Source organism: Pongo abelii, chromosome 13, assembly GCF_028885655.2.
Source record: "Pongo abelii isolate AG06213 chromosome 13, NHGRI_mPonAbe1-v2.0_pri, whole genome shotgun sequence".
Lineage (NCBI taxonomy): Eukaryota > Metazoa > Chordata > Mammalia > Primates > Hominidae > Pongo > Pongo abelii.
Genome location: NC_071998.2, coordinates 19429581 through 19440451, shown reverse-complemented (window position 1 = coordinate 19440451; position 10871 = coordinate 19429581). Strand labels below are relative to the sequence as shown.

Here is a 10871-nt window from a genome sequence, read left to right as displayed (position 1 = left end):
AATGAGGCCTCTTAAGGATTGGTCAGTTAATTATTAAGTCAATCAATCCTGGAGTGCTATGCCAAGTGCCCAAGGGGAGCTAGGCTGTCCACATGCTGTGGGGGAGGCAGGAGGGCCTTGGCAAGGGGCTCAACTCCGTTGCTGGAGAAACCCAAGGAAAGCATGGGCATTAAGGTGATACGATGCCAATCATAGTGCCTTCATGGAGGGCTAACTTTTGCAGCAAGGGCTGTGAACATCCTAAGGATGATATGGTAGCAAAAGATTCCATAGAGATGTAGCTTAAGGAAACAACTAAGTGAATTAGGTCCAAGCAGTTGCATGTAAACACCCTAGATCGGTGGAGAGGCAGGGATTTAATACAAGGAATTGGGTGCTTACAGAGCTGCTGCAAGTGCCGGAGGCAGAAGCAAGACTTAGCCAGACCACGACCGACTCTCGGGACGATATGGACATGGCCCACCAGCCTCGTGCCTGTCTGAGGCTACTTCAGACACCCTCCTGCAGCCTCCATTCAAAGAGCAGGAAGCCAGGTCAAGGAGTGGCTACAGCCACAGCGGCCAGTCCACAGCCAGGAAGCTGGAGAAGGGACAAGGAATGCTGCCGCAGAACAGCTCCCATTTCTGCTATCCTGCTAGTGCCACCCTACAGGGGCAGGGCAATACCCTCCAACGCGTGCCCGCCTTCCACATCCGGCAGAGTACTACTAATCGGCAGCGCCTAGTCCACATCCAGAACTCTAACTGCAAATGAGGCTGGGAAACATGACGGTTAGCTTTTGGACCTCCCTAGCCAGAAGGAAGGTGCAGTGAGGGTGGAGTGAGTGAGATGCGTGTTCAGTGGTCCATCTTGGCAACCTTTATAGCAACAAAATGGAGACAATTAAATGTCCAACAGTTTACCCCTACAACAGAATTCTATGCCACATTGGAGAGGATGATGTCATCTGTAATTAGTGATAGGCGAAAACTTCAAAATACAGCGCTAAGTTTTTAAATTTTTTTAAAGCAACACAACAGAGGTTACTATATGATTTTATTTTTATTAAAATAATTTTTGAAAGATGCAGAGGAAACAATACTAGCAGGACGAACACCGTAATAATGGCTACCGTAGGTGAAGAGATTACAGGTGATATTTTTCTTCTTTTTTCATCCTTTCCTGTGTTTTCCAAGCTTTCTACACTGTGCATACATTCTTTTTGTCCTTAGGACAAAAATGTACTTTGAAAAATGCCCAAATATAAAATCTTCTTGAAGGAACTGAAGAAGGGAGCAGTGAAAGTGGAGGACAGAAATTAGGGAATCCTGGACAAAAAAAGTGAGGGAGAGGCGAGGCAGAGAAGGGGTTAAGGGGAGTCTCAAGGATGGCAGTCGATTAAGCAGCGTCTTGCAGCGGGGAGAAATGCAAAGTGTAGTTGGGGTTCGGTCTCCGAAAACTTTGCTGCGTGACCTGGGGAAGCCCCTGCCCTTCTCTGGGTATCTCTGTTTCCGCTCCCAAACCAGTGCCTTAGGACCCTAGATCTGAGCAACGTGGACACTGGGCTTGCGGAGACGCGAGGGAGGGAGCGCTGAAGCGGTGCGGGCTGCCGGGGGTAGAGGGGACCGGGAAAGACCGGGCTGGGCGAGGGAGGAGCGGCCTTGGCCGGCGACAGGACGTAGGCAGCGCCCCAGGCGCAGGCGGAGCCTCATTGGCCGCTGAGCCCCGGGCTGCGCGGAGGCGGGACCTGCGGCCAGCCCTGGGCGGCCAGCTGGACAGAGCTGGGAGGGCCGGAACCAGAACCGGAGCTTGATCCTGAACCGGAGCCCGAGCCTGCTGCAGGTAACTAACGCTGGTCTCCCCTCGGCTCCCCTGGGAAGCCGCAGCTCCCGGCGCCGCGTGGGGGCTTTCCTCTCTGGGCCGCGGCGTCCGCATCTGGGGGCTGGCCTTTCTGCCGTTGCACTGTGGGACTCTCTCCACGTCCCCTAATCCCATCCCCCGCCTCTGGGTGACGCTACAGGAGCCCCGAGGACACAGACGCCCCCAGACCTTACCATGTTAGCTCGACCTCAACACTCCTGCTCATTCGGCCCACTTCAACAGAGGGCCCCTGACCATACTCCAGAGGCTTGGGCAAGCCCAAAGGTTGCGCCCTTTCCCCCGCAGAAGCGGTGAGGTGGGCGCCGCTGCAGTTCCCGCGGATAGAGAAGGTCCGGTCCTTCCCGCTGTGGGTGAATTGTAAAAAATTGCTCATATTTAGGAGGCTATGCAAAGCTAGGTTTGTGGAAATCTGGGGTGAGGCTCCTATACTTTCTTGCTGTGTGTCCTCGGTGAGTCCCTGAACCTCTCTGATGCCCAGCCTTCTTCCGGAATGGGGGTCATCATCAACCCTGACCGCCCGGAGACTGCAGAGAGGCTTGGGAAATTTCCCGTGAGAAGACGGCCTGCAAACTGTAAAGCATGATGCTCCGTGAGCTGTGATCTTCCTATCAGCAAGTGGAGGCCCCAGCAAGAACCCCATATAGGCCCCAAGAGTAGGAACGGCCTTGGTGTGGCTGCAAAGGTTTGCCAGCCTTGGCCTATGACCACCTCTCCTGACTGCTTCACCCCTCCAATCCTTACCCCATGGATTGGTGACTCCCCTTTCCCCTACCTCCTTTTGGTCTCCTCACCCTCAGGGCCAGGCCTGTTGGTGGCAAGGGGGCTCTGTCCCAGCATATGACAAAGTCCTGAGCTAAATGGAACCCTGGGCACCCCTGGCAGATCTGCTGACTCAGCTTACCCCTGTGGGGTATGATGAGGTTTCTCTTCAAATAATCTGATCAATCTTTTATTCTTTAATTCTTGGTAACCCCCCCCCCCTTTTTTTTCATTTTTTTCCTTTTTGCCTTTGTTGGATGCCCAGGCACGCCACAGTACCAAGCGTTATCAGTACCAGCTCACATTCCTTTGCTTATTTGGAAAGAAGACTAACTTTCTAGCTCATTACAGACACCCCTTCCCCTTTCTCTCCACTTTCTTTTACGTGCCCACTCTGTCTAAAATAAATCAAATGTTTAGCCAACCAGGATTAGTTTAGATTGTACAACCCGACCCCAGCCAATGGGGAAAGGGTTCAGGGGCCAGACTTGCATCAGGAATAAAGGCTGTCATGCCCCTTTGTTCAGGTGTGTTCTCATGGCAACTGGCCAAGGAGGCATCCCTCTGCGCAGAAGTAAAATTGCTTTGCTAAGAATCCTGTGTTCGAGTGTTCAATTTCCTTAGGATTTTCAGCGTTATTCCTAACACCCGCAAGGGGAAGGGAAACTTTCTTGGTCAGCATTGATTATTATTATTATTATTTTTAGATACAGTCTTGCTCTGTTACCCAGGCTGGAGTGCAGTGGCACAATCATGGCTCACTGCAGCCTCAACCTCCTGGGCTCAAGTGATTTCCCCCCCCACCTCAGCCTCCCAAGCAGCTAGAACTACAGGCATGCACCACTATGCTTGGCAAATTTATTTGTATTTTTTTGTAGAGACACGGTTCTTGCTATGTGCTCAGGCTGGTCTCAAACTCCTGGCCTCAAGCAATCCTTCCACTTTGGCCTACCAAAGCGTTACCAGCTTAAGCCACCACGCCCATCACATTGATTTTTATGGGGCTGGGGACCTACATGGAGCCTTGCTTTCCTGATTGAGTTTTTTGTTCCTCTCCCTGCCCAGGGGTGGAGGGTGAGAGGCTGGGGGTGAAGGGACAGGCAGGTGCAATTCCATTTTACTGCTGGGCGGAGCAAGACTCACGAGATATCAAAGGCAGAGAGATTCAAATTCTGACTGAAGAATAACTGCTTCAACTAATCTGGGAACATTACACTCTGTTTAATTTTCATTTAATATGTATTATATGCTGTTTACGTTTTATAACAGTAGTTGTTTTAACGAAGTCTACACTTTTCAGAGTTGTAGCTTTTCTTCTCAGCTACCTCCTGACTTGCTGCCCCTCTGGGAAAGCTGAAAAGGGATGCTGAGACCTGTGGTTGGGGGATGCTGGGCTAGGTCAATTTCTGAGGCACGGTCAGTTCTGATGTCCTGAGTGGAGCTTGCCCGGGTTTTTATACGCAAGACATCATTCAACGTAACCCCATGACGCATTTCACATATGGGGGAAGTGAGGCACAGAGGTGAAATGAAGCAAGTCCCTCTCAGAGAACAACCGTCTCCAAGTCCCTTTGATTTCTACTCAAGTCTTAAGTCAATTCTTAGACAGCCTTTGTGGCAATTTCAGTGTTTTCTCAGTGTATCATTCAGTACTATGTGTTGAGCCGCTGCTCTGTAGCAGGCATACCTCTAGGCTCGGGCGCATAGCAATGAATGGAACAGAAAAATAAGTTCCTGTGCTCATGGAGCTTGCATTTTATTGGGGGGAGACAGACAAACATATAAGCCTGTAAAGATAGTATTTGGGATGTGAGATAGAGAAGGAGTAAAGCAGGGTAGGGGGGATAGAGAGTGTTGGGGTGGGAAGGGTTGCAATTTTATAAAGGGTGGTCAGGGAAGGCCTTGCTGAGACAGTGGCTTTTGAGACCCAGCAGAGGTGAGGGAGTGAGCTGAGGATAGGCGGGACGTGATGGAGTTGGCCCAGAGAGTTCATCAGGGCCCTCACAGCTCTTACAGTCTGTGTTTTTAGAGATGACAGTCCTTTATGCTGGAATCTTGGAATGTTTGAGCTGGTGGGCCCTTGGGTACCGCCACCTGCCTTCTCCCGCCTGTTCACCCTGGTTTCTTTTGTTCCTCTCCAGAGTGTCAGCATGCTGCGCTTCCTGGCACCCCGGCTGCTTAGCCTCCAGGGCAGGACCGCCCGCTACTCCTCGGCAGCAGCGCTCCCAAGCCCCATTCTGAACCCAGACATCCCCTACAACCAGCTGTTCATCAACAACGAATGGCAAGATGCAGTCAGCAAGAAGACCTTCCCGACGGTCAACCCTACCACCGGGGAGGTCATCGGGCACGTGGCTGAAGGTGACCAGGCTGATGTGGATCGGGCTGTGAAAGCAGCCCGGGAAGCCTTCCGCCTGGGGTCCCCATGGCGCCGGATGGATGCCTCTGAGCGGGGCCGGCTGCTGAACTGCCTGGCAGACCTAGTGGAGCGGGATCGAGTCTACTTGGCCTCACTGGAGACCTTGGACAATGGGAAGCCTTTCCAAGAGTCTTACGCCTTGGACTTGGATGAGGTCATCAAGGTGTATCGGTACTTTGCTGGCTGGGCTGACAAGTGGCATGGCAAGACCATCCCCATGGATGGCCAGCATTTCTGCTTCACCCGGCATGAGCCCGTTGGTGTCTGTGGCCAGATCATCCCGTGGAACTTCCCCTTGGTCATGCAGGGTTGGAAACTTGCCCCGGCACTCGCCACAGGCAACACTGTGGTTATGAAGGTGGCAGAGCAGACCCCCTCTCTGCCCTGTATTTGGCCTCCCTCATCAAGGAGGCGGGCTTTCCCCCTGGGGTGGTGAACATCATTACGGGCAGGTGCGGCCATTGCACAGCACATGGATGTTGACAAAGTTGCCTTCACCGGTTCCACCGAGGTGGGCCACCTGATCCAGAAAGCAGCTGGTGATTCCAACCTCAAGAGAGTCACCCTGGAGCTGGGTGGTAAGAGCCCCAGCATCGTGCTGGCCGATGCTGACATGGAGCATGCCGTGGAGCAGTGCCACGAAGCCCTGTTCTTCAACATGGGCCAGTGCTGCTGTGCTGGCTCCCGGACCTTCGTGGAAGAATCCATCTACAATGAGTTTCTCGAGAGAACCGTGGAGAAAGCAAAGCAGAGGAAAGTGGGGAACCCCTTTGAGCTGGACACCCAGCAGGGGCCTCAGGTGGACAAGGAGCAGTTTGAATGAGTCCTAGGCTACATCCAGCTTGGCCAGAAGGAGGGCGCAAAACTCCTCTGTGGCGGAGAGCGTTTCGGGGAGCGTGGTTTCTTCATCAAGCCTACTGTCTTTGGTGGCGTGCAGGATGACATGAGAATTGCCAAAGAGGAGATCTTTGGGCCTGTGCAGCCCCTGTTCAAGTTCAAGAAGATGGAGGAGGTGATTGAGAGGGCCAACAACACCAGGTATGGCCTGGCTGCGGCTGTGTTCACCCGGGATCTGGACAAGGCCATGTACTTCACCCAGGCACTCCAGGCCGGGACCGTGTGGGTAAACACCTACAATATCATCACCTGCCACACGCCATTTGGAGGGTTTAAGGAATCTGGAAATGGGAGGGAGCTGGGTGAGGATGGGCTTAAGGCCTACACAGAGGTGAAGACGGTCACCATCAAGGTTCCTCAGAAGAACTCGTAAGAGCAGCTGTCAGGGAGGCCCAGTCACAGTCCAGCAATTCCACAACCACTTTGACCAATGCTTGCCAAACTCTTTTAAAGCCAAGAACACCCTTTATTTGTTCCAAATTAACTCTTAGAAGAAACCCCACAAATAAAGCAATTCAATCGAGGCTGTTCTATTTAAATCAGGGATGGGGACCAGGCTCAGAGTTCTACCTATCTAACCCCCAACCACAGCCCGCTTGGTGGCCCATGAGTTGCTTCCATGAAATCTTAGGAGTCTCTGGAAGACAGATTAAAAACCAATGATCTGTAATTTGTAGCTCTTCCTGCTGATCCAAGGACTTTCCCATGGGTGCACTTGATGGTTTAGTGGATCGACTCAACTCAGAACATAGGCTTGGAAAGTGTTCGGGGTTTTGAACTAGGTGGACACCAAATCTCGGCCCCACTCTTCACTGGCTTAACCTAAAAACCAGAGGTGCTTTTCCTTGTCTGTGTGTCAGTTGCTGGCTGTTTTAGTTGCTTGCCCTTCATTTTGCTACTGATTTTCCTTAATTTGTGGGAAGGAGTAGGCAAAGAATATGCTTACATGATTACACCTGTAAAGTAAGCCCAAACATCCCAAATGTCCGTCAACTGATGAGTGGATTAATAAAATGTTTCCATGGAATATTCCTTGGACTACTCAGCCATAAAAAGGAATGAAGTACTGACACATGCTGCGACATCAGTGAACCCTGAAAACATCCTTCTCAGTGAAACAAGCCAGAGAGATGTACAAGGCTACAGACTGTATGATTCCATTTATATGAAATATACATACTAGGCAAATCCATGGAGACGGAACATAGATTAGTGGTTGCCAGGGGATAGAGGAGTAACTGTTAGTGGGCATGGGATTTGTTTTTGGGAGGTTTTGAAAATGTTCTGGAATTGAACGATAGTAATGGTTGCACGATTTGGTAAAAATACTAAAAACTATGGGATTGTTTAATTACGGTATATGAATTAATTTCTTTTTTCTTTTTTTTTTTTTTTGACACAGAGTCTCACTCTGTCACCCAGGCTGGAGTGCAGTGGTGTGATCTCATCTCACTGCAACCTCCGCCTCCCAGATTCAAGCGATTCTCCTGTCTCAGCCTCCTAAGTAGCTGGGATTATAGGTGCATGCCATCACACCTGGCTAATTTTTGTATTTTTGGTAGAGATGAGGTTTCACCACTTTGACCGGCTGATCTTGAACTCCTGACCTCAGGTGATCCACCCGCCTCGGCCTCCCAAAGTGCTGGGATTACAGGTGTGAGCCACAACAGCCAGCCATGAATTAACTCCGTTAAAAAATAAACGTATACATTCTGTGAGCAAATCCATTTGGTCTCCATATTGTCCTGCTGCTGAACATTTTATAGAGTGTGGGGGCTGGAAGGGACCCAGGTGGTCTAGTCAACCCCCAGTCAGGTGCAAAATTTCCCTCCCCAATGTTTCTGTTTTTGTTTTCTCTTGAATGGGTGACAAAGTGCAACTGTAAGACCCATAGAGAAAAACTCTGGTTCCTGCTCAGAGTGGGCCCATCTTGTTGGACTCGTTTCCATAGCCCCCCAGCCCTTCCAAACCATACCACCCTTCAAGCCAAGCCTAGCATGGGGGCCACCTTGACATGCTGGGGATTTACAGAGTTTCAAACCTCAGAGTTCATAATGTTTATTGTTAGTCTTGCTACATTCATTCCCCAACTGATGGGAGTGAAGGCAAATCCAAGCCAGCCAGGCCACAATACAGGAGCAGAATGCTGAGCCTCCCTCTCTCGGTCCATTTTTCTAGACCATGCTGCTTACAAGAAACCTTACATTCAAGTCCCCCCATTCCTGTAAATGCACAACCCAGTCATCTCTGCTTCCCAGGCTCAAGCAATCCTCCCACCTGAGCCTCCCAAGTAGCTGGGACTACAGGCTCTCACCACCATGCCTGGCTAATTTTTTTTTTTTTGGTATTTTTTGTAGAGATGAGATTTCACCATATTTCCCAGGCTGGTCTCAAACTCCTGGTCTCAAGCAACCCTCCTGCCACGGCCTCCCAAAGTGCTGGAATTACAGGCGTGAGCCACCATGCCTGGCCCCAGTCAACTCTTAAACATCCTGTTGTCTTACCTAGGCAACATGATGATTTTGTTTATTATCATAACTTGGGTTTGGCTGGAAACTGCTGCTTGAGGGTTCAGAGTCTGTTTGGTTCCCTAACCTCCCTTCCTAGGACCTCCTTTCTACACCATTTGTCTACAGCTAAGGTGACCCTGACACTCCCCCATAGTGCACCTTCTACGAATTTCTCTGGGAGGCTGTTGGCACCTCTGTTGCACAGCAGTGAAAGTTTCTCCTGAACAAACTCACTGGGACATGGAAGTGGGTGGGTGGGTGTCTCTAATGATTGATGTGCAACATCACAATATTTTAACAAATCCATTCCTTATTTAAGTTTCAATACTCCTTAACCAAAGAGGAGCTCTGTAGACAGTGTTCCAGTATGGAATGGGATTGGAAAAGACAATCTTCATGGTCCCTTGTTTTGAGCCCTGAAATTCTGAGTGAGGAGCCCGTAGGTCAGATTGTTAATAAGCTCAGCCATCACGGCTCCTCCACCCATTTTTAAATTCTTTTAAAAATAAATTTATTTATTTATTTATTTATTTATTCATTCATTGAGATAGGGTCTCCTTCTGTTGTCCAGGGTGGGTGCAGTGGCACGATCATGGCGCACTGCAGCCTCCACCTCTTGGGCTCAAGCAATCCTCACACCTCAGCCTCCTGAGTAGCTGGGACTACAGGCATATATGATGCCTGGCTGATTTGTGTATTTTTTGGAGAGACAAGGTTTTGCCTCATAGCCCAGGCTGGTCTTGAAGTCCTGAGTTCAAACGTTCTGCCCACCTTGGCATCCCAAAGTGCTGGGATTACAGGCGTTGAGCCACCAAGCCCAGTCCCTTCCACTCATTTTACCATTGTGCTGAATGCACAGACTTGTGAGCAGGGAGGTTTAACTGGGTGTCCTCATTCAGGCCAGACACTGCCCACCAGACTCACACTTGGGAGATGTTGCAATCCTGGGGCTTCCATCCACTCAGCAAACTCTCACCAAGATCTTACTCCATAAACACTATGCCAGGCACCTTGCCATGCTATGGAAGCCTCACAACCATCCTATAAAGCAGGTAGTGGAGTAGTGGAGTTACCGCCCCACTTTTTTTCAGGTGAGGAAAAGGAAGTGGAGAGGTTTAATAGGGAACTCTTCTGGAATCAGTTCCCCTTGAGCATGCACGAGGGACCAGAGAGCGGGGCATACTGGCAAGCACATGGAACCAACCCTCCAAGCCTGGAGAACCCACGACAAAGCCCAGCAAGCCCTACACACCCAGCCAGCCACTGTGCTGGATGCATCAGAGCTGCTGCTCAGTCCCACGGGTTCTCATCAGACCCAGGGCCATTTAGGAACTTTCATTTGGGTTGGCTCCATTCTGGGTGTGAGGCTGACCTCTGGTGGCCACCTGATTCATTAATTCACACAAGTAACTCTTTGGTTTAAGAAAAAACAAAGGGGTTGGGGGGGGCGATGGTCCTGCTCTAGGCCTATTGTTGGGGGAAAGAGAATTGAGTAAGACAGTCCCTTCCCTGCAGGAGCTCAGAGCTGGGCAGGGGAGACAATTACAGAGCCAGGTGGAAAGTGCAGTGAGAAGTACGGAGGCCATGAGATCATGAGCAGAAAGCAAGCATCTGTATCAAACACACACGGTGGGCCACCTCGCTTCATGCTTCTTTCTTTTTTTTAGTTTCGAGATGAAATCTCGCTCTGTCTACCAGGCTGGAGTGCAGTGGCGCAATCTTGGCTCACTGCAACCTCTGCCTCCTGGGTGCCTCCTGAGTAGCTGGGATTACAAGCACACGCCACCACGTCCGGCTAATTTTTGTAGTTTTAGTAGAGACAGAGTTTCACTTTCTAACTGCCATCAGGGCCCTCAGTATTATTCTTCTGCACTTGATAGACATCGAGCCTGGGAGGTGTTCAGCAGTGAGTGGAGCCAGGCTCAAGCGCAGGTCCTCTCACTCTGCCAGACACCACTGCCTCCCAGGGCTCCCAGCTCAGCTCAGGCACAGGCCCAGTGGGAGTGGGCATGGGGTCCTGCTAAATGACTAGCAGGGGACCAGAGGGATAAGGGAAGGATGCTCCTGGAGTCTGAGAAATATGGAGGGTTGGAGGAAGGGCAAGTTTTTCCATGAGGAGGAAAGAGGCAGGGAGGAAAAGCATGGGGGCAGGGGGCAGGCAGGGGCTGGACTGTGAAGGGGCTGGTGCATCCTTTCAGAAAGCTCACACTTGGTCTAGCAATGGGAGGGTGCTTTTTGGTTTTGCTTTTGTTTTTTAAACAGGATCTCCCTCTGCCACACAGGCTGGAGCACAGTTGCTTGATCATAGCTCACTACGGCTTCAAATTCCTGGGCTCAATCGATCCTCCCACCTGAGCCTCCCAAGTAACTGGGACTACAGGTGTGTGCCACCATGCTGGGTTAATTTTTTAACATTTTGTAGAGAT

At 50.7% G+C, this 10871-nt stretch overlaps 1 protein-coding gene across 1 annotated transcript; it reads left to right on the top strand.

Annotated features, from left to right (window-relative positions):
- The first annotated feature begins 1683 nt into the window (after window positions 1–1683).
- On the top strand, window positions 1684–7662 carry ALDH1B1 (aldehyde dehydrogenase 1 family member B1). Its single transcript, XM_054519684.2, is given in 4 exon segments — window positions 1684–1821; window positions 4761–5412; window positions 5415–5487; window positions 5489–7662. Coding segments are annotated over 3 exon segments (1536 nt in total). The 5' UTR covers window positions 1684–1821; window positions 4761–4769; the 3' UTR covers window positions 6309–7662.
- The last annotated feature ends 3209 nt before the right edge of the window (window positions 7663–10871 follow it).